Genomic DNA, 25,381 nt, shown 5'->3' with positions numbered 1-25,381 from the left:
GGACCACTGTAGCACCCTCATTGTGAGGTCTTCCCTGGTGAGATCTGGCCACAGATTAGTGTAATTTGAAGTTACTATCACACATGACCCCCCCCCCCCAGCAAGAACTAAACTAAAAAACTTCTCCAAAGCAGATTATAACATCTTATGGGATGGTATAAATAGCTTCACTGTACCCCCCTCCCCCGATGGAACTGGCAACTATGCCGAATTCTACACCAGTGTTTTTTACAAACACATGTGTAATGGCATTGACTCAGCTGTACCTGATAGGACCAAACCAAGCTCCTCAAGGAAGAGCAAACCTGCATGGTGTTCAACTGCCGTTAACAGGCTTAACAATAACAAGAAAAAATTGCTGCTTAAGAGTGAGAGGGAGCGAGCCCTAAACTGGAAATACTCCATCCTCAGCTTTAACAAGCAAATAACAAATCCAGATTATCTTCCTCAACTAAGGGCAACCATAAGGCATTATTTAGTTACATCCATAACCTAAAAGGAAAGGCTCAGATTTGTGTCAAACTGGTAGTTAACAATACCACACATACTGAGCCTGTGGGCATAGCTAATCTGTTAGTCAACAGTTTTTGTGAAAACTTCACTGTTTGTCCCTGCCCCACATACCGTATGACATTCCTACCACCTGTCCCCTACTTTGTATCTCTAAAGAGCAGGTCATAAAGGGTCTCTCTAAGGCTGAAAACAAAGCATCAATGGGACTTGATAACATCCCAGGGTGCGTCCTACATGTGCTCCAACAAGAATTAGCAACACCAAGGGGTACTCTTTTTAATCATAGGCTAAGCACCAGCTTCATCCCAGCTGAATGGAAAATGGGCACCGTTATCCCCTTGCGCAAAGGTGGTGCTTCCACTGACCCTGGAACTGTAGACCTATTAGCCTGACTAGCCTTATCTGCAAGACAATGGAGTGAATCATCATGGACCTTATCAAGAAAGACATAGGTAATCTCCAAACACTTGACCCTACTCAGTTTGGATTTGTCAAAGGGAGATCATGCCTGTTAAACCTGGTGGACTTCTTTGAGACAGTCACCAAGGCCCTGGATGAGGGGAAATCTGTGCATACAGCCTACCTAGACTTAGCCAAGGCTTTTGATACTATCCTCCACTCAGGCATCATTGACAAACTCACCCAGGTAGGTATCAACCCTTATATCATTAGATGGGTTGCTAACTGGCTTACTAATAAATCTCATATAGTCAAAATAGGGGAATCCACTTCCAACAGCAGAACTGTAACCAGTGATGTTCCACATGGATCAATCCTGGGACCTCTACTGTCTGGAATCTATCTCTCTGAAGTACAAGCAAAAATTAAAGGTTTGTGGCTGACAAAGTTTGCTGATGACTGCAAACTGGGAGCGATCATAGAATCTCTAAATGATGTCAACATCCTACAAGAGGGTCTTACACAAACAAATGACTGGTGCTAAAATCATGGCCTTAAACTCAATGCAAAAAATTTATTAACATCCCTTTCAGTAACAGCGATGTTCCTGCTAACTACCACATCAATAGCAACACCTTAAGTATGCGCTCAGTGGTGAGAGACCTGCGCACTCAGGTTGACAGCAACCTCACCTTTGGCCACCATATCTCCACAGTTGTAAGAAGGGCATTCTATACTGCTCATCTCATAAGTAAGGGCACTGACTCCAGAAAAAAAAAGAAGTTATAACCTCCCTGTACTCTTCCCTCATCAGGCCAATAATTGAGTACAATGCTCCTTTTGGTATGCACCTGTCCAAGCACCTGCAGCAATTGGAGAGACCAGAAAGGTTCCTCAGAAAGAAAATTCAAGGTCTTCAGCATCTGCCCATGTAGATCATCTGAAATCACTGTCACTTTATTCTGTTTCATACAGACTACTCAGAGGCAATCTCTGCTTTGCATATAAGGCAATCTCTGACCCTGCTTTACTGGAAATGCTGCATATCCGCAAGTCAAATGGTACACAGGTTACTCACTTTAAAGATCTTAACCTAATATGTGACATTAATAAAACCTGATGGAGGGACAGATTTGTCTCCCAGAGATTACCACACCTTTGGAACATACTTCCATTTCATGTCAAACAGAGCACCTCATTGGCCCTCTTCAAATACAATCTGTATGTATAGGTAACTGTAACTTCCATCTGTGTCCCTCTTGGACAGGGCAATAGCTGCTGATTGTGGAAATAAGTGTAAGACTTGGCTAGGCTTGTGAGGCCCCTAGGGCCATTAGCGTAGTAACTTCCTATGACCCTATGATCTTTAATCCTTGGTGACTTCAACTAGCCCTTCATAGACTGGAGTATCCATGCTTCTAACATAGGGTATGCACAATGTTTCTATACTCCTTGGATCAAATTAACTTTAATCCCACTAGGAGGTTTAATATTCTTGATCTAGTTCTCACAAATTCAGCTGCAATATGTTCTCAATCCCAGTTGATCTGTCATTAGTTAAGTCAAATTACCAATCAGTTATCTTTTTATCTTCACTCTGAAAACATCCACTCCTCTTGTAAAAAACACTACCTGCTTTAAAAACTTCAAAATACACCCCAAAATGTACCCATGTAAACCCACAATGCAGCCATAATATGCGGCCACCTATTCCACTAATCTACATCCTCATTTAGATACATGCATTGACATGACAATCCCCACCATAACTAAATACAACAGTAAATTTAATTAAAAACCACCCTAGTTGTCGATAGATATTAGCAAACAATTCAATAGAAGGAAGAAACTGCTTAAGTTACCTTGTAAAGCTAATACCCCCCACACGAACAGCATAAAAAAACTTACCAATGTAGGGTAGCTTCTGAAACTGAAGATAATTACAAGTCCTTATTTAGCTATGCTGGAAACCTAAGGAATAATTCACATTGCTGCTCTGAATTTCTAGAGGATGATGCCTCCTACCCCAATCCAAAAGACACTGCTAACAAATTAGCAAGCAAATTTGCTGCCAATGTCTCCCCTGAAATTATCATCCCCACTTCAAACATTCCAGTGTCACTCCCTCCCACCATTTCAAATGATCATCTCCATAATTAAAGCACTCTCCAGCACAAAAAACACCTCTTCCATAGGCCTGACAATATACCGAACTATCTAATAAAGTGTCAAGTAACCCCCCTGCTGATCCTCTCCCTAGATTGTTCAACCTAGACTTAGCTACATATCATCACTAACCTCATTAATTATGAAACTAAAAATGTAATCAGGTTTATCCAACAGCAATTCAGAGTTGTCAAGGGTAGGTTATGCCTTCTTATTCTGGTGAACTTTGATAAGATAACATGGGTGTTGGACTGTCCTTGCCATCTACTTGGATCTGGCTAAGGTGTTCAATACCATACCAAATGATGAAATTGAAAATAAGCTACTCACTTTAAATACTGATCCCTATGTGGTAAGATGGATTGCAAATTGACTCAAGGACAGAAGCATGTTGTCAGAGTCAGTGATGCCTTCACAATCAGGGAAGAGGTCACAAGTCACATCTCTAAGGCTCTGTGCTGGGCTCCCTCCTGTTTGGCATTTATTTCTGTCAACATAAAACTGACAGTAAGGATCACTGGTTATGGTTAATAAAGTTTGCTGTTGACTGTAAACTGAGGGTATTTGTTAAGTCAGCAGATGATACTAATTCCCTTCAAAAGGAATTAACACAAGTAAACTTCTGGTGTACAGTAGAAGTTCCCAAACTAAATGCCAAAAAATGCAGACCCATCCCTATCAGCAAACAGATAATTTCTGTAGCCTATTACATCAACAACACCCCATTATCGAGTGAGACAGTAATCAAGTAGTTACACACTTTGGCACATTTTTTCAGTGGCTGTCTCTCCTTTGATTACCGTGTAGCAACCGTACTTAGAAAATCATTCTCTGTCTCACAACTAATTTCCAAAGGCATCTCTTCTAAATGCAAGGAGGTTATTATTCCCCTATACTTTGATATAGTTAGACCCATTATGGAATATAATGCGCCCTTCAGCATGTGTCTCACTAAATATATAAAAAAATCAATAAACCTCAGAGATTCCTAACAAAATGGATATCTGGCCTCAGAAATCTTAGCTATCTGGGGAAGGGTGGAATCCTTGTCCCTGTACGTCTGTATCCTATAGGCTCTCGAGGGGATACCTTTGCCCTGCTTACTATGACCCCAGGATCCGACTATTCTTAACTTCATTTTTCTTGATAAATCAAATAGTGTAGCTACTATCAAAAAAAAAAAAAAAAAAAAAAAAGTAGATCACAATCTACGTCAGGAAATAAATAAAAGTAAATGAAGTGATAGGTTCATCTCACAGTGCCCTCCCTTGCTGTGAAATAGGCTCCCCTTGCTTGTCAAGCAGTATTATTTCATGTTGACCTTCAGACATAAGTTAGAAAACTGGATAGATAACCTAAAATTCACTCTAGGACTTGCAGGCTTTGTCCTCCTTGAAAAGGGTGATACAGCCTAAAGGTGGTTATAGGGAAGGCATACATGGCCTCTAGTCAGGTAGCCTTGTATTTTCTATGATTCCTATGACAACTATGATTTCTGCACAAACACACACACACACACACACACACACACACACACACACACACACACACACACACACACACACACACACACACACACACCTACCTAACATTTTGCCCTACTCTTCAGCTTTTTCAATAAGCTGTAACTTTCTATATGCTCTGAATTGCATTTTAAAGTTTTTTTTCTATTTACACAACCTTTCCATCCACTGATTGCTTGAACAGAAATTATGATTAAGGTGATTGTGAGAAAAGTGAAAAAAAATAATGATTAATGTACTGTACTCTGCTTTTTTGCTCCTACACAGTATATTGCCTGTACACAAGCTATAATAAGCTTCTTTGTACACCTCTGAGGTCCATGAAAAAACTAAAAAAAACAATGACCACACTGTCCTCAGTCCAAACACAAGCTATAATGACTTCCTGTGCACACCCCAAAGGCTTGACTGTGATAAAAATTAAAGAGGTAAAAGACACGCAATTCCCTGCCCCCCCCCCCCCCCCCACATAAACTACAGAAACTTTCTGTACACACATCTAAGAAGGGCTGGTTTTGGAATGGGTATGGTTGAGAGCACAGGCTATTATCAGCTTTATCCTTTGTCCTTTGAATTTTAAAGGAGATATAGATAAGCGTTATTACCCAACTGGTTTATTAAGTATACAAGATTGCTGTACTAGCTTTTGTTGGTTTGACAGACATGTTACAAAATATCAAGGTAAGATAACTTTCTCTGGTTGGGGCCCCCCAGGAAAAGGGGGTCCCCGGTGACTGCAGGGTTTGCTGGAGCCTAAGCCACCTATGGCTGTCCTCCAGAGTATAAACAAAAAAAGCAATAAATTGCATGTTTCCTGGGGAAAAAACAAACATTTCCAGTGTTCAGCCTAAGGAGACAGATCTCTGTGGGTGAGTCACTTCTAACAGCCAAAGGCAGGCTTGGGATTGGACTGTAAATTCCACAGAAAAGATATCAGTTTGACAAAAAAAATATTTTAGCAGTGTGACTGTTCAGGAAGTAATAATATTGGGGATGTCTGAAGCATTATTGTTTATGCATGGACATATCAGAACACAGTACTTGAGACTGCTTGCCTGGATTCAGTCCTGTAAGCCACAAACCACAAAAAGAGCAGCCCATGACAATGCTAGCTACAGAGAAGCTTGTAAGTCACACATCAGATTTTCTTTCTGGAAAGGGATATATTCTGTTTACGAACTGCTTCTTGTCCATCAGACATACCCACAGTCTCCAAGAATGAAGAGCACAGACCTACACAACTGTAAACCAAACAAGGACGGGATAGCTACCCAACCCCTGAAACTCAAGTTTGCCAGTACCAGCTGGACACAGCATTCTTGCTTGATGCAGAGAACCGACAATAAATAAAAGCAAAAATATATCATACTAGGTCCACATACACAAGGGAGAAAAATGGCAGACCAAGGAACAAGCCAAATGATGTCCAGTACAACAGCAAAATGCCTAGAGTGCATGTGAGTGATGAGAGGAAGAAAACGTATGAGTACACATGAAAGTTAAAGGAATGATATTAAAAAAATCAAACTTTTTCCCCCTGATGTTGGATACTTCTTTCTCTTATTTTTCATATACAACAAGAAATGTATAACCTAAAGCTACTACAATTGCACAGAAAACCTGTCCAAACAGATATCAGAAATGTACCAGTTTGACCACAGATGTCATTAATTAGTGGCTATGTGAAGGGTGTAGGATTTCAAAAGATAAATGCTAGCATGCTAACATTTGCTAACAGCCTGGGAAAGCTCACTGGACACAAATGTCCTTTTTCAGGTGCTGTCCAGTACTGCTCTCTGTTGAAGTGACTTGGTCAGAGTCACACAGAAATCAAACAGAGGCTGAGAGAATCAAACCCTGTACTATAGGAAGCAGCTCATTAACAGCTCATAGCCTTACTCATCTCCACTAAGCAGCTGACAAACTGTTGTAGCCCAAACACAGTGCATTTCTACGTGTGCCTGAAAAACGATCTAAATTAAAATGTATTTATACTTAAAATATTAATATTAAACTCGTAGACTTCATGCTGTACCAAAAAGGGTTAACACACTAAATCTAGACACAATGTCCAAAAAGACTTCAGGTTTTTCAGCAACATTTAGTGTGGATTATAAGGAAATCCAAAAATGTATTACTAAGACCTGGGCAATTTTTAATTATTTTGGGTTGTCCAAAGATTTGGGCCAGCTAACTAAGTTTGTGGCCTAAAAAGTTATGTGTCTGGAAAACATGATGTCCTCATTGATTTGAAACTATTTGTAAGGAAACTGAATATCAAATGTTTCTACCCTAACAATAGTATTACTTATAATGTTGGTAATATTCTGAAAAAAATAAGTATGTTTAAACCCTCACTCAATCCAGTATTACAGGTATTTGAATATATTTGTGAAAGTGGGATTAGGGATGTACTTTCAGGAAAATGTAGATATGGTTGGTCTAATTTAAATCAGGACCAAAGAAGATTGTTATCAGAGATTTGTTCAGACAAAGCAATTCATAGGTTCATAGGTTGCTACTAGGCTATTTCTTCCCACAGTATTTAGTTCCCTGGACTCCTGCCTAGCAGGGCAACTGATGTGATCCCTGGGGTGAATTTTCTATCTCCCATCCAGTCATCAAGGTTCCTTTTGAAGAGGGCCAAAGAGGCGCTCAGCTTGACATGTATGGGAAGTCTACTCCAGAGTCTGGGGAATCTCTGGATCAGGAACCTGTCCCTACAGCATGTTTTGTTCATCGTGATGAGAAGGTTTAGATCCCCTGGAGTGTGTGCCTCTGAGGAATTGGAATTTCTTTAAATGTAGCATGTCCAACAGCTCTGGATTTGACATGGCCTTGTATGTTAAGCAGAGATCGCCTCTGAGTAGACGATATGTGACAGAGTACAGGTGGAGTTTTTTTAGACAGTCAGCATAGGGCATCTGCTTTAGGCCTGTGATTCTTCTAGTGAGGTATTTCTGTGGCCTTTCCAGCTGTTGCAGGTGTCTTGAGAAGTACATACCAAACGGGGCGTTGTATTCTATAATGGGTCTAATGAGGGATGAGTACAGTGGGACAATGACCTCCTTTTCTCTGGATGAAAAGCCCTTAGTGATGAGGTGTGCCACATAGAAGGATTTCCTGACTGTTGTGGTGATGTGGTTATCGAAGGTGAGACCACTGTCCACCTGTGTCCCTAAGTCTCTTATCACACTTTTGGTGTTTAGTGTACTGCCACCTATGTGGTAATTCATGGGTACATGTTTTCTCCCAAAAGGGATAACTATACATTTCTTGGCATTGAGCTTGAGCCCATGGCTCTGGCACCAAACATCTGTTTCTGTAAGGCCCTTTTGTAGAATATCCACATAATTTGGGGATTCAGTAATGGCTCCTAGTTTGCAGTCATCTGTGAACTTTGATAGTCAGAGTCCCTTAGTGTTGGTCTGTATTTCAGAGAAGTAGATGCCAAACAAGAGTGGTCCTAGGACTGAACCCTGAGGTACTCACTTGTCACTTGTCTGGAGTTGGATTTGGAGTTGGCTCCTTTTACAGTGTGGGTCCTGTCAGTAAGCCAGTTGGCAACCCATCAAGTGACATAGGGATTAATGCCCAGCTTAGTAAGTTTATCTATGATTCCAGAGTGGGGGGTGGTATCAAAGGCTTTGGGGAAGTCCAGATAGGCTGTGTGGACCACCTTACCCTTGTCCATGGCTCTGGGGACTGATTTGAAGATGTCAATCAGGTTTAGGAGACAAGATTGGCCCTTCATGAACCCAAACTGCATGGGGTCCAGTGTTTGAAGGTTGCCAATGTCTTTGTTTATAAGTTCCATGATAAAGTATTCCATGGCCTTGCAGATCAGGCTCATCAGACTGATGGGGCAGTAGTTCCTGGGATCCAAGGTGGATCACCCATTGTGGAGTGGGATAACTGTAGCTGTGTGCCACTCAGTGGGCACGAAGCCTGAGGTGAGGCTATGATTAAACATGACACTTAGGTGAGGTGCCAGTTCATTTTGTAGTTCATGTAGTACACAGCCTGGGATGTCGTCTGGTCCCATGGATGCTGTATTCTTAGCTTTGGGGAGTGCATTTTTCACCTGTGTGGCCGTTATTACCAGAATTTGGCAATCTTTCTGTATTGGATAAGGCCCTTTAGGGGGTGAGAGGGGGGTGAAGTTTGCACTGAATCGATCTGCCAGGATATTGGCAATATCCTTGGGATCAGTATATTTATTGCCATTCTGTTGTAGCTCAGAGCAGATGTGAGCATTGCCATTTAGATTCTTGACATAGCTATAGAATGCCTTGTGGTTGCCTTTGGAATCTTTGGCAATTTTGTTTTCATAACTAGCTTTGGATGATTTTATGAGAGATCTCAGCTTCTTACTGAGGCTGGTAAGGGAGTTTTTTGCATCCTGGGATTTTCCTCTTTTCTGCAACAGTTTCTTCCTTTTGTTGTAAAGTTTTTTTATGGCAAGGGACCACCAGATTGGCTTCCTTTTTTTGAAGGAGAGCGTCTTGGTTCTATTGGGGATGGCACGATTCATGCATGAGTGGATGTGCTCATACAGTGCCTTAGTGTAGGATTCAGCAGTCAAACTTTCAGTTCCCGTTTGGAGGGGTTTCATGAAGTTTGTCACTTCTGACTTGAGTAGTATGAAGTTGGCATTGGAGAAGTTTTTTATGGTTTCCTTACTGGGTGGTGGGGGTGGGATGTGGATGTCAGGGGTGATTAGCTTATGGTCACACCTGACCAATGAGAGGGTGACCATAGGTGTGGAGCATCGATTTCCCATGTTGGTAATGATCAGGTCTAGGATACTGGAGCCCCTGGTGGGACTAAGGATTAGTTGATTCAGGCCGTTGGAATTTATGAAATCCAAGAACCGTTGGGCAAAGGTGTTGGTACATGAGTAGTTTTTCTCAGTTAATGGCAGGGTAGTTGAAATCACCCAGTATTAGGGTGTTTGGTTGTATCTTAACATTTTCCAGTATGTTTAGAAAGGTGTAGTGGGAATCTTGGGGCATGGTGGGGAATCTGTAGCAAGCTACAGTTTGAATTTCAGTCTTACCTAGTGTTAATTGCACCTGGAGAATTTCAGACACATTCTGTTGGGCAACTAACCTGGTGTTGTGAATATCCTTGGGAAATATGGACACTCCTCCACCTTTAGTGTTTCTGTCCTGGTTTGGTGGCCGAAAAGTGTGGTAAGAGTTGTAGCCTGGTATTGCAGGGGTGCTCTCTGCAGCCTTGAACCAGATCTCAGTTACTGCACAGATATCGATGTTCTCCATTTTTAGGAGTGCCTTAAGAGAGTGCATTTTGAGGTTTAGACTTCTAGCATTGAGTAGCATTACCTTCAGATTTTGCATGCTTGTACCTGTTACGGTGGTGGTTTTATCCTTTGAACTTTGCCTAAAAAAGGTACTATAGGGGTGGCAAGTGCCTTAGCCAGTAACCTGAATCCCAGGGGTGACAGATGCAGACCATCTAAGGCAAAGCATCATGGTCTGTCGATCATGTCATCCCAGGCAGACAGATACTGGATCCCCTTTGAATGACACCAGAAGCTTAGCAAATTGCTGAAGTCAATTATTTTGTCCTTATACTGTGGTATCATTCTGGGCAAAGGCAGGATGCTACTCAGGGCTAGGGTCATACCTGCATGGGCCACATGATCTGAGAGCCCATCCATGTCTCTTTTCATGTAGTCCAGGGAGGTACATCTCAAGTCATTCACTCCAACATGGACAATGACAGAGTCATATTTGTACTTGTTGTGGAGTGACTTGAGTGCATGCGTTATGTGGCAGATCCTGGCACTCGACAGGTAGCTGACTGTAATTTTCTCTTTGTTCAGCCTGGTGAGTGGGACATCAGTGTGCCTGACTATAGAGTCACCTATGACTAAAGTGTTGGGTACGTTATCTTGCCTTAGGGGCTGTTGTTGGGTGGCACACTGATGTTGTGAGCTATGTGACACTTTGGTTGTGATTGGTGTTTGTTTGCGTTTTAGCTTTGGAGATCCTTGTTACTTGGGCAGGTTACTGTTAAGGGCCTCCACATATGTGGGCTTAGTGTTGCTATGTGTGTGGGTGTTGGTGGTGTGGGTTTAGAAGGGCTATGTGTTGCTTGAGGTGTAGTGTGGTTGTTAATCTTCTCCTCTTGACTGTCTAGCACAATCTTGGGTGGAGAGCTTTGCTTCCAGTTTGGCTATGTAAGTGCATCTCCTGCAGGTTGTAGTGTTGGGTGGTAGGAGGAGAGGGTTGTCTGTGTACATCAGGCAATTGCTGCATTGCCCCAGTATGCCCAGATTCACCAGGTGGACAGGAGAAATCACCGGAAGCTGACCCTTGGACATGCCTGGTTTGGTGTTTTTCTTTTTGTAAAGTACAAGAGCTGTTTTCTCTTACCTTAGCAAGGTACTTTGCAATTATAGGCTGTTTAGTGCCTACGGTTAATTTCTCCTTATTAACAAGGAGAGTTGAGTGCTTGTATCAGTTTAATGCTTCCTAGTGCTTTCCAGCCGGTTTTAAAGCAAGTACTAGTCACAGGGATGCTTAAAGGTAAGATGAAAAAAATGGTTTATCCTAAACACTGCAATGTGCACTAGAGGAGTTAGATGTGAAAGTAGGTAACTTAAGTTTTACCTGTCTAAACTTAGACTTATGAAACCGGATAAGGGTGGTGGACTTGTGATTATGAATACAACTGATTATATCAACAAAATACTAGTTTTACTATGTGATGATAATATAAGGAGGTTTCTAAAAATGAAATGAATATTACATATAATAGAATTGATATTGTATTATATGATATATTGATGCAAGAGCCAATTGGGTTAGAGGGTTATAAATTTTATAGGGCTGAAACCTGGTTAACACTGAGGATTTTCAGAATACTAAAATACACTAGAATTTAATGGATCCCCCACTTAGACCAATAGTGGATGCTAGGATGTCCAAAGCCTACCCTTTGGCAAAATACATACATATAAAACTTAAAAGTATATTAGAGCAAGTAAAGCATTTAACTCGTGACTCTTGAGATGATTTTTTTGACTAGAATAAAAACACACTTGTATAGGGAGGGTATTACCTTTGTAACAGTGGATGTAAAGATCTTTTCTCTGTAATTCTACATCATAAAGCCTTGGAGTGGTGTTTAGAGTTTCTTATTGAAAATAGTGAGCTAACATGGGCAGAAATTGACACCACCTTGACCTTAATGGAGTTAGTTCTGAACAATAACTTTATTTACTTTGAAGGTTCATACTACAGGTTTGTGTTGCATTCATGTAACTCTAACTTCTGGCCATTATATATCAGGTGCCTGGATGATATATGCATTCTCTAGACAGATGAGGTTTATAAAATTAACAAATTTATAGTAATATCGGTAGCACTACTTCTTTTCTTGAAGTTACTTTTCCCGTTTCTAGAAACATGTTACAGTACCTAGACATTAAAGTAAGTAAAGATATAGACCAAAGAAGGTTTATTTCACATATTTTTTTCAGAAACCTACTTATTGAAACTCTTTTCTGCATATTAATAGTTGCCATCTGTATGTGCAGAAAAAAGCAGTCTTTAAGGTCAGCTGGTAAGAGCGGCAAAAATGTTTTTTGAATTTGAAGACCTTGTGAAGGACTGTAATAATTTGAAGGTGAAGTTTATGAAGGGAGGTTACCCAGAACATTTGGTAGATGTTTTAGTTAATGAGGTAACATCGAAAAGGAGAACAGGTGTATCTTCAGCCTTACTGGGGGCTGATATACCAGGGGTCAATAGGGTTAACACAGTAATTATACCATGACCCCCCCCCATTAATATTCCAAAACGTGCATGCTGATTGGTCAGCGTGCACGTTGTAAATCGACTTATACTAATGGAAAAAGGTCCAGTCGCCCGGACTTTTTCCATTCATATAAGTCTTTTTTTAAAACGCTGTCTCGCTATGTTAAAGGAGTTTAACATAGCGAGACAGGTTTAAAAAAAGCAACAGAGATCTCCGTTGCTTATTTTAAAGCTGTATCGCTATGTTAAACCCATTTAACATAGCGAAACAGTAAAAAGCAATGGAGATCTTGCTTTCTCCATTGCTTTTGCCCACAGCTCTGATATACTGCGTAGGCATACGCATGCGCAGTACATCAGAACTGCCGCAGAATACCAGACAACTGCGGAAGGGCAGTAAGGAGGCATTAAACAATGCCATTATTTAAGAAAAGTAATTATTTTTTTTTCTTAAATAATGCCATTGTATAATAGCAATAACCCACGCCTGGGTGTGGGTAATGCTGGATTTACCCACGGTTGGCTTTGTTTGGCCACCGGGCCGCCCGTGACCAAACCATGCCAACCGTGGGTAATCCAGCATTACCCACACCCAGGCGTTATTGCTACATTACAATTCCTCCTAAGCGTGCACGCTGATTGGCCAGCCCAATCAGCGTGCCGTTGTAAATCCTCAATATACTAACGGAAAAGGTCCGGTCGCCCGGACTTTTTCCGTTAGTATAAAACACTGTCTCACTATGTTAAAAGCGTTTAACATAGCAACACAGGTTTAAAAAAAGCAACGGAGATCTCCGTTACTTTTTTTAAAGCTGTCTCGCTATGTTAAACTCCTTTAACATAGTAACACAGTGTAAACGGAGATCTTGCGATCTCCGTTGCTTTTTTAAAGCTGTCTCGCTATATTAAATGGGTTTAACATGGCGAGACAGCTTTAAAATAAGCAACGGAGATATCCGTTGCTTATTTTAAACTGTCTCGCTATGTTAAACCCATTTAACATAGCGAACAGTTTTAACAAAAGCAACGGAGATCTCAAGATCTCCGTTACTGTTTCGCTATGTTAAATGAGTTTAACATAGCGAGACAGCTTTACAATAAGCAACGGAGATCTCCTTGGCTTATTTTAAAGCTGTCTCGCTATGTTAAACCCATTTAACATAGCGAACAGTAAAAGCAACGGAGATCTTGCATTCTCCGTTGCTTTTGCCCACAGCTCTGATGTACTGCGTAGGCATGCGCAGTAAATCAGAACTGCTGCAGAATACCAGACAGCTGCAGAAGGGCAGTAAAGAGGCATTATACAATGCCATTATTTAAGAAAACTAATTATTTTTTTCTTAAATAATGTCATTGTATAATAGCAATAACCCACTTCTGGGTGTGGGTAATGCTGGATTTATCCACGGTTGGCTTTGTTTGGTCCCTCGGGCTTCGCCCTCGGGACCAAACCATGCCAACCGTGGGTAAATCCAGCATTACCCACACCCAGGCATGGGTTATTGCTATAATATAGACCATGTCCAGAATGACTTCAGCTTTTTCAACAATATTTAGTGTGGATTATGGGGAAATCCAAAAATGCATTAGTAAAAACTAGGCAATTTTAATTATTTTGGGTTGTCCAAGGATTTGGGCCAGCTACCTAAGAGATCAGATGTTTGTTTGTGATCAAATGAACAAATACATAATGACCTAGAAGTGCTTTTCAGCTCACTGCAGTGAGGACCATACAATTCAACCTATTATAGCCTCATATCCTCTTGACCTTTTAGCTCAAGAATCAGAGCCTTCAGAGACAAACATTCAAAATCAAAAACAGATGTTAAATATTGTCTTATACGCTTAGAAATTTGCTAGCATTTTACATTAACAAACATTTTCTGAAGGGCTTGAAGTGTGAAACTCATGTTTGTCATTTAGGGACTGAGTCCACAACTTTATTAGAAAAAAACATAAATTTTACAGACAAAAAAATATGAGAGAAAAAAATTATCAGGGACAGTTGAGATTCATGCTCTTTGCAAGCACATGAACACACACACACACACAGACACACACACACACACACACACACACACACACACACACACACACACACACACACACACACACACACACACACACACAAAATGCAGATTCTTGTAAGACTGTACACCTCAGACAACTGCTATCTGGTGTGTTGAATAGTCAGCACACTGCATGCACCTCATACACTACAAATATTACATGTGATGCCTGCTTTGCATAAAGCACATGTAAGGCTTACACTGTGTCTGTCTGTGTATATCCTACCTTGTACCCACTCCTGGCATGACTTGCTAATAAACTGCCATAATCCTAAGACTGTAATAAACACTTGAATATGCACCAACTGAAAATACCTTTCTGTGCTGTTTGTTGTAGGAATGTTCTACCGGTCATAGAGAGACTGACGTTGTCATAATAGCCACTCCAATATTCCTAAGTAACAAGCTCATGCCTAAATCACCTCCTTACTTTCCATTCTGTTTTAGTGATAAATATGCCAGTTGTGACAAAAGTTATGCACTGCAGTATCACCTTTCTAAACTATATGAAGGTGTATTACTCATTTTTAAGGCAGACCCCCTCATGTTCCATCCCTTGAAGTATAGATATGCATGAGTTTATGGCACCTTTTTTCACTTTCCATTCCTTAACAGCTGGCTCATTTAATGCATATTATCTAGGCAATACCACTTTTATTGCTACATTGAATCATACTAGTACAGTATGCCCTAAACATGATGCAATGGGGCTGATTCATGAATGAACTGCTCATGGCAAGACATTGAATTTCCATTAGCATTCCACTGGTACAAGATGGCACACAATGCACAGCCTTCACACAGGCAGAACAGCTAAATAGGTTGCATTGGAACTGGTGGTAGAGGCAATGGATGCACCCATATGTGCACCCTTTTGCATACTTACAGCATTGACAAAACATAGAAGCACCTGTAGGTACTTTCTTACAAATAAATGAAATGTAAAGTAATAAACACCTACTAACCAAGTTACACATCTTTGATCTTACACTTCCACTGCAGTGTTCCACATTGCCTTAATGGGGCAGTAAAAGAACTGTTGATCCTGTAAGTTTTATCACAATTTCTGGATGCTCCTCTTTTCCCCACAGCTGCATGACCATGGAGTTTATATATATATATATATATATATATATACATATATATATATATATATATATATATATATATACACACACACACACACACACATATATATATATATATATATATATATATATATATATATATATATACACACACACACACACACACACACACACACACACACACACACACACACACACACACACACACACACACATATATATATATATATATATATATATATATATATATATATATATATATATATACACACACACACACACACACACACACACATATATATATATATATATATATATATATACACACACACACACACACACACACACACACACACACACACACACACACACACACACACATATATATATATATATATATATACACACACACACACACACACACACACACACACACACACACACACACACACACACACACACACACACACACACACACACACATATATATACACACACACACACACACATATATATATATATATATATACATATATATATATATATATATATATACATAGTGTGTGTGTGTGTGTGTGTATATGTCTAAGGGATGGTTTGTCAAGTAGCTGGGAATTGGAGCTCTGTATGAGGACCCTGCCATAGGCATCTACTTTTTCACATATATACCACAGACAGCAAATTGCACAACATGTTCTAAAGGAAGAATAGACAATGTAGCAGCTGAAACCACATGAGATTGTTGCATGCCATATTACTATGCTCAGCTGATCGCAAATGCACTCTGTCAGATTAGCTATGGATCAAGTATACAGGGAAGCAAGACACAGCACAATGTTCCCAGCATTCCACTTCATCATGCTGTGTTACTTAGTACAGGAAAATGTAAATCCATTACTTTGTACTGTACTATGCGCTGGTCTGTGGGTAGGAAGGAAATGTGCTAATTAGTTAAGCAATAACCCATGTCTGGGTCTTGGTAATGCTAGATTTACCTATGGTTGGTGTGGTTTGATCACAAGGGCAAAGCCCGAGTGACCAAACAAAGACAACCGTGGGTAAATCTAGCATTACCCACACCCAGATGTGTGTTATTGCTATTATACAATGACATTATTTAAGAAAAAAATACTTACTTTTCTTAAATAATGCCTTTGTATAATACCTGACTGGTGTCCTTCCGCAGTTTTCCACTATCCTGGAGCTTTTTCTGATGTACTGCATATGCGTATGCTTATGCAGTACATCAGAGCTGTTTAGAGGAAGTAACGGAGAAAGGAAGAACTCCATTGCCTTTTTAAAGCTGTCTCGCTATGTTAAATGTGTTTAACATAGTGAGATATCTTTAAAAAAAGCAACAGAGAAAGGAAGGTCTCCTTTCCCTTTTTTAAAGCTATCTCGCTATGCTAAATGAGTTTAACATAGCGAGATATCTTTAAAAAAAGCAACAGAGAAAGGAAGATCTCCGTTGCTTTTTTTTTAAAGCTGTCTTGCTATGTTAAGCATATAACATAGTGAGATTACAGCAACGGAGATCTTTCATTCTCCGTTGCTACCTAACACAAACAAAAAAAAATCAAGACTTATACAAATGGAAAAAGTCCTGGCGACCTACCCTTTTTCCTTTAGTATATGTCGGATTTACAACGGGCACGCTGGTTGGGCTAGCCAATCAATGTGCATGTTTTGGAATACTAATCGGCAGTCACTGTATAATACTTATCATCTCACTGGTAACTATGTTAGATTATATGGAATGTTTATTACTCTGCCAAGTAACATCCATTTGTGAATTCCCATTTAAATATTTTCTTTTTATCCTGATTTTTGAAATTAACAGGTATGTTGACTGGACAACACAGGTCCTTTATTCAGACATGACCAGACACAACAACACAGAATTAATGTAGCAGCAGAAAATAAAGTGAACATTACACCAGGCAAAAAATATCATTTGCATCAATTAGTATATAGAACACACTCATCCCAGTAACTAAGTTTTTTTTTTAGTAGCACCAGTAGAAGCAATAAGGACTGTTTTGTGTGTATGGACATCATCACTAATATAGGTAATGAATCTGTTACCCCAAAACTGCAGCAACATTTAAAGTTATTGGCTAGGTGGTTTTTTTTGTTTATGGTCATACCTTTCATAACTGTATATAAATAGTTCTACATTAATAGTTTATACATAACTAGATTCTAGAGGTAAATATATGCAGAAAAGATTTCATTCTCCTTAAAAAATTTCTAAGCATTTATATAGTACGCTACAGATTCTGCATAAATATACTCAGAAATCAATTCATCCCTCTTAAAAATGTTCTTAGCACTTGTATTCTATCCCACAGATTCTACAGGTAAATACACTTAGGAATCAAAATGTTCTCAGCACTTACATGCTATGCTAGCTGCCACACCAGGATGTTTAATAAACCAGTTGGACTAATACATAAACTGACTGTGTGCTTCCCATGATCATCAGAGAGGAAAGTTACCACATGTAACAGATATAAAGCACATACCCAGGGCTTCTAACACATCGCAAAGAAGGCTACTGCATATTTTTGGCTCAGTAAGCTATTTTTCACTCAGTGAAAGAAAAAAGACAGGAAAAAGTAAAAGATTACAAGCAGCCTGGAGTACCCATGAGTTGAAGGCTGAAATTTTGTTGTTCTGTTATATTCATCATTTTAGTAAGATGTGATACAGGGTAACAGCACACTCCTACCATGAAAAGCTAGTTTATTTGTCAGCTGATCAAACATAATTTAATCAAAAATGAGCTGCTGTTTGCCTTACTAAGTCCTGTAAGCAATTTCTATGTAAATGAAATCTTACAAATGTAAAAAAAAAAATAAATAAAATAAGAGATGCATTTTAGACTCTTACAGATGGTCAGCACAAGTAATAGTAACTAAGGATTCATAACATTTTGAGAATCTTGTGTCTTCCATGACATGCCTATAATTTTGGCAGAATCTGCTTTACTCACCTGTTATAATGGACATTGATCAGAAGTATCACCAGCCCCAAAAACAAAACAACGGTACTCAGAACCAACATGGTCATCTTCCAAGTGATGCCTTAGGAAAAAAAAAGGTAAAAGTTGCATGAAAAATGACTGGTATCATATTAATCAATGCCCTCATTAGTTTATATGTCTTGTAACTCACAAACAGAACATTGAGACGCTGGCATCTTGGTAGTCATGATATCTATCTAGCTGCTCTTCACTTAACAGTCCTCTAACCAGATGATCAGCACCGAGAAGAAATTCAGAGCCTGCTGGCTTCTTGGAGTGGGAATAAGCGATGATGTAATGTAGGTTAGTTAATCTGCAGCTAGAGACTGTCCACTGATGGAGGCTTAGAGGCAGCATGCTAGTACTACAGGGGTCTATATTATATTATCGAAAAGACAGGTCAGAGAACAGCACTTACATCAAAAATGCCGTTCACCGAATTCGCTCTTATGGGGGGCTGCTCCCCCCACACTCCCTGCTAATTATATATACCAACTCTGAGATCACACTACAGTGAGGAAAGGGCAAATTTTCCGATCATCACTTTACCGCAATCTCACTATGAAGATTTCGTTAAACGGCATTTTCAATGTAAGTTCCGTTCGCTGACCTGTTTGATAATATAATATAGACCCTACTACGGTATCAAGTAAATCATAATGGTAGATCATCCTACTATGAGTAAATACATGTAAAAATGTGCACCCCCGCATCATCAAAGACTATGCAGCCATGGAAGTATAATCACACCCTCTGCAGTCAAATGGAGCTCCTTGTCCTCCCACACAGAGCATGGCAGTTGTTAGTAGGCTATAGCACCTGACTGGATGAAGAGCTTATTATTCAGCAAGGTATGGCCCCTCCTGTGAATTAACAAATGAAAGCACAGGGGTTCAAGTGTTTCTGCAGCCACTAATGTTAATAACTTTCAGCTAATTAAATTTGTAGATTACTGCAGACCAGAAATTATTCTAAACTTCTCAGAGTCAACAATGCCTTGGCCACACTGATAACTTCAGCTGCAATCATAGCCCCACCATATATACAAATAAATATATCATAGTCTCCACTGCTAAAACTTTTATTTCTGCACAGTATCATATAAACGGAGTTCACCTTAAGACTGACACTGTGATCTGCATGTAAGACCATACATAGACAAACAGCTGTTCTTAAATCAGCATATCTCCAATGCTGTCATAAAATGCTTCATCTCATCTCATCTGCTGTGGGTTGTTGTCTAGAGCCTAATCCACCCTGTTTACCCTCTACTCTTCCTTTATTTGTTTCTATCATATAATAACTGTGCTCCAACTGGCACATGCAGCTATGACAACCCTTCCATCTGGAAAGACCTCAGCATTGATTTGATTTGGACAGACTACAAGCCCTGTCCTTATTTTTTGTGGCCTGTAAATTCCTGTAAGGTGGCCTGTGCCTTCCCTTTCAAGCTAAGTCAAACCATACTTTCTGTGATCTCCTTTTCCTCAAAAGGAAAAACTCCTCAGGTAACACCCATTCCAAAGACCTAGTTCTATGCCAAAGTACCAACAAGTCCTGATTCAAGCGAAGTCTTCACCCAGCACCTCCCTTACCTGTGGAACAAGATTCCTGAACATATTACACAGTGTAAGACCCCAACAACAGACAAACTTCAATTTAATTGCTGGATGTGACCCTCTAAATTAATTCCAGTAGTCACTGGCTACAAACGTCTAACTGTGTTGAATTAAACTTCCCTCCCCATTCCTTCCATTTCTCCAAATTCTCCTAGTCTGCTTGTATTTTCCAAATGAACTCTAACCTCCTACTATTATCTTCTAAACTATTATCTCACCTTTAATGGTTCTTCTGCTATGGCATTTTGGCTAAGTCTACCATGGCTGTCATACCACTTGCTTAATATAAACCTATGAACGAATGAGAAGCAATGCATATTGGAACCACTGAGTGTTAAGAAGATAACACCTCACCTTGACTGTCAAGATCAGATTATGCCTGCAATTGCTGCATATATTGTTTTTTTTTTCCCCTAGTAGGCATAGTCGGTGCTACCTTATACAATAAGTACTTGAAACCTTACGCATAGTATTAAAGTCGAAGACGCAATGTAATTTTGGGATAAGCAATTTGTAAACAAGTATGTATTGCATATAGAGCCATTTTAAAGCCACTTTCATATAAATGTGAATCCCATGTCTTGTTCAGCTTTCTTGTACGTACACAGATATAAAGCACTTATCCGGGGGCTCTAACACATCACATTGTGGCATAAAAGTGCAGCTGCAAGGGACTGTGTAATTTCACAAAACTGAAGTAACCGTAACCTAAAAGGAAAGGCCCAGATGTGTGCTGAACTGGTAGTTAATGATACCACATATACCAAGCCTGTGGACATTGCTTACCTGTTAGCTGACAGGTTCTGGGAAAACTTCACTCCCCTGTACCCACAACACTTACCCCAAGACATCCCTACCACTTGTCCTCTATCTTGTATCTCTAAAGGCAGGTCCTGAATGCCCTCTCCAAGGTCAAAAATGCAGCATCCATGGGACCTATCAACATCCCAGGCTGCATCCTATATGAGCTCAAACAAGAATTAGCAATGGCATTGTAAACTCTTTTCAATCATAATCTAAGCACTGACTTCATCCCAGCTGAATGGAAAAAGGCCACCATTATCCCCTTGCACAAAGGTGGTGCTTCCTCTGACCCCGGGAACTACAGACCTATTAGCCTGACTAGCTTTATCTGCAAGGCTATGGATAGAATCATCATGGACCTTATCAAAAAAGATACTGGTAACCTCCAAACACTTGACACTACTCAATTTGGATTTGTCAAAGGGAGATCACACCCAGTTAAACCTAGTGGACTTCTTCGAGATAGTAGCCAAGGTCCTTGAGCAGTGGAAATCCGTGCATACAGCCTGCCTACATTAGCCAAGGATTTTGACACTATCCCCCACTCAGGCATAACTGACAAACTCACCCAGCTAGGTATCAACCTGTATATCATTATAAGGGTTGCTAACTGGCTCACTAATAGAACCCATATAGTCGAAATAGGGGAATCCACCTCCAACAGCCAACCTGTAACCAGTGGTGTTCGACAAGGTTCAGTCCTGGGAGCTCTACTGTTTGGAATCTATTTCTCAGAAGTACAAGATAAAACTAAAGGTCTGTGTCTGAGAAAGTTTGCTGATGACTGCAAACTGAGAGTGGTCATAGAATCTCCAAATGATGTCAACATCTTATAAGAGGGTCTTACACAAACAAATGATTGGTGCCAAAGTCATGGCCTTAAACCCAATGCAAAAAAATGTATTATCATCCTTTTCCATAAAAATGATGTTCCTGCTAACTACCACATCAATAACAACACCCTAAGTATGCACTCAGTGATTAAAGGCCTGGGCACACAGGGTGACAGTAACCTTACCTTTGATCACTATGTCTCCACAGTGGTAAGAAGTGCATTCTGTATTGCTCATCTCATAAGTAAGGGCATTGCCACCAGAAAAAAACAAGTTATAACCTCCCTGTACTCTTCCCTCATTAGGCCAATAATTTAGTACACCACTCCTTTTGGCATGTACCTGCCCAAACACCTGCAGCAATTGGAGAGACCAGAAAGGTTCCTCACAAGAAAAGTTCAAGGTCTTCAGCATCTGTCCTATGAGGATCATCTGAAATCACTGTCACTTTATTCTGTTTCATACAGACTACTCAGAGGCAATCTTTGTCTTGCATATAAGGCAATCTTTGACCCTGCTTTCCTGGAAATGCTGCATATCCGCAAGTCAAATGGTACATGGGTTACTGGCTCTAAAGACCTTAACCCAGTATGTGACATTAATAAATCCTGCTGGAGGGACAGATTTGTCTCTTTGTCACTTTGGAACCAATCATTTGTTTGTGTAAGACCCCAGAGGTTACCACACCTTTGGAAAAGACTCCTACTTTATGTCAAGCAGAACACCTCATTGGCCCTCTATAAATGTAATCCGGACAATTGGATGGTTAACTGTAAATTCACCCCAGGGGTTCCACCTATGTCCCTCTTAGACAGGAGTGATAAGTGCTGATCACGGAAATAAGGATAAAACTTGGCTAGGCTTGTAAGGGCTCTAGGGTCATTAGCCTAGTAACCTCCTATGATCCTATGATCTTATCAAGATATAGGTCTCCAATCTATTTATGGTTATTACTGTGGTGCAGCGGTGGCGTTGTTGGGCGTTGAAGGTTGGGCGTCAGGCTGGTAACTCGACACCATAAAAAAACAACTGCCAATCATTAGTGGACTGGAGTTCCATTGTGGCGACCCCTAACCGGGAAAAGCCGAAAGACAAACAACAACTGTAAACAATGGAAACTAACTAAAGCAAGCAGACATGGCTGTATTAATAAAGATAAAAATGAGTAAAGTTACGGTAATCACAGAAAGACTAATGGCATGAATTCATAAAAAAGTTGCAGTTCATAAAATGCACTTCTGTTGTATTACTGCAACATACAAAGCTGGCATGTTAGCACTAGCCAGTTATGATGCTGGCAACAAGAATCTGACTAGTGAGTCAGGTCCTAGAAATCTACTACAGGGAGGCTCAAACAGCTTATACCAGCACTTCCTCTTTTGAGAGAGGGTGTTGGTTTCTTCCTGTCTGGCTAATATTTCCCAGTTGAGGCTGAGTACTCTAGATCAGAAAAACAAGTGATGGGAAGTGTTGTTGGATTATCTGCAGTGGATGCTGCAAGTTTGTGGAAGCATAGTCATATAAACTACAAGATGTCACTAAATGCCTTGTTCATAATGTATACTTAATAACAACAGTCAGAAACCCAGTATGCCATCACAACATAGTCCACCAAGTCCACACTATAGAGTCTTTTCAGTTATGTAAATGAACTGCATGCCAGACGAATCATCCATTACATCTGTGAGATACACATCATGTTATTGTTTGTACAAAGCACAGTCTGTATGGCCACTCAGATGCTTTTCTCATATGTGTAAAGATTTCTTGTGACACAACATGGTTGGGGAAGGGGTGTCTTGGTGCATGTCACATAGATCCTGCCAGCAGCAGACAGAGGATGGGTTAGTTCACCCAGAAACACTATAAACACCTATGCCTGCTGCACAGTAGCCATGTGTATAGTATCTGTTGAGCCTTGTAGTGCTGTTCAGATTCTTGTCGTGTCTGTAGCCTTTATGTTTGCATATGGGCTTACTGTATGCCAGCTCTAGAGGCCTGATGTCCATATACAGCCTTTATTAGGAGTACCACTCTCCAGCACATAATTGAGCTACTTGGAATCCTGAAGCATTGCACAACAAGCTAAGAATGCTGTCCAATTCAGAAAGACTTTTGTAAGGTTACAGCAGTGGAGGATGGTGTACTGTAGTACCCCTCTATAAGTATTCATGACTGGGTCCACCTGAGATGGTGCAAACTAGGGTTATGCTACTACACAGACCTAACCCCTTATGTGCATATGGCCAATAGGGTACACACTAGTGGATGTTCTGGAATATGGTAAAGTCTGCCTTTGTCAACTACACCTATGTAGTTCTGTGGCTCTGCTCAACAGTGGCACTGGAAAATAATTTTCTTGGGTGGCGAAAGCCAGGGCACCTTTGGCTAGGCTTATATAGGCCCTAGGGCCAATAGCCTAGTACCTACCTATGAACCTATGTTAACTTCTACGGCAGAACAGTATGCCCATCCAGACATTGTAGTAGGCACCGTGATGATACAAGTATCCTCAGCAAGACTGCCCTATCACTTCGTATGCCCAACACACTATAATGATATTGTCATGGTCAGCCTGTGCCACAGGTAGGGCTGCGTGATACCTGCTGGTTATGTCAGCTGAGTTGTAGTAGGACTGTAGCGCTGTCACTGCACAGTCTCAAATACTACCCCTACGTCTTGCTGTGTTTGCTTGACATCTTCATGTCCTTCTACTAAGTGCATTTTCCCTAACCTGCAAAGTGGCATACTAGGTCTAGCTTGTCAAAAATGCCAGTTTCCCAGCAGTGTGATTACATCTGCAAGGCTGGTGGTGGCTGTATTCACAATATTAGATATGACATGTCTATATCAGGGTAAAACAAATATGAGAGTTATATAAAAAGTAAACTGTATAATTTCAGTAATCAGCAACCAGTATTCATGGTAGACAGAAGAGAACATGCCTGCTGATTTAATCACATCATGCACTTGCTGATATGTAGTGGGAAAGTAGCACCCATGCTAGAATCATGTGATGGTTCCTGTAACCCTGGAGATGGACACCTCTCTGGTGGGCTAGAATTACTGGTTCAGACAATGACACATTGAATCTCTCTCTCACACACACACACACACACACACACACACACACACACACACACACACACACACACACGCACACACACACGCACATGCACACACATGCTCTGTATGTAAATGGTATCTGTCCTGCATGATGAATGCTTGTAACTGGCTGACTTTAAGTGTAATTTATGGGATAAACTCCTACATATTAATCTGACTTGTACCTGACGTACTGTTAGCAATGGATCCTGAAAGACTTAAATAGACATGACAACATCTTCAGGGAACTTATACCAACATCTCTGCCTGTAGCATAGTATACTTTATATTCACTGAGTATGGTATCTATCTATATATGCTTACCCACCAAGAAGGAAGCCAGACACTCCTCATGTGGCATGGGGAGACCTGACAAAGCCTACCACTGCTGGCTTTATGGTCTGCAATGAGAATCCTGTACCACCTGCTGGTGTGAGCATGCATGTATGC

The 25,381-nt window shown here is 40.4% G+C and overlaps 1 protein-coding gene across 1 annotated transcript in view; it reads right to left on the bottom strand.

Annotated features, from left to right (window-relative positions):
* LOC122807003 overlaps nucleotides 1-25,381 on the bottom strand; it is a 326,840-nt gene that overhangs the window by 44,081 nt on the left and 257,378 nt on the right. Inside the window, exon 5 of the mRNA XM_044077877.1 lies at nucleotides 18,541-18,631. Within this exon, the coding sequence (XP_043933812.1) occupies nucleotides 18,541-18,631 (91 nt within the window). The remainder of the gene's footprint in view (nucleotides 1-18,540; nucleotides 18,632-25,381) is intronic.

Source organism: Protopterus annectens, chromosome 1.part1 (genome assembly GCF_019279795.1).
Source record: "Protopterus annectens isolate FY-2018-M chromosome 1.part1, PAN1.0, whole genome shotgun sequence".
Lineage (NCBI taxonomy): Eukaryota > Metazoa > Chordata > Ceratodontiformes > Protopteridae > Protopterus > Protopterus annectens.
The sequence above is the reverse complement of the archived record's forward strand: the minus strand, read 5'-3'. Positions and strand labels throughout refer to the sequence as shown.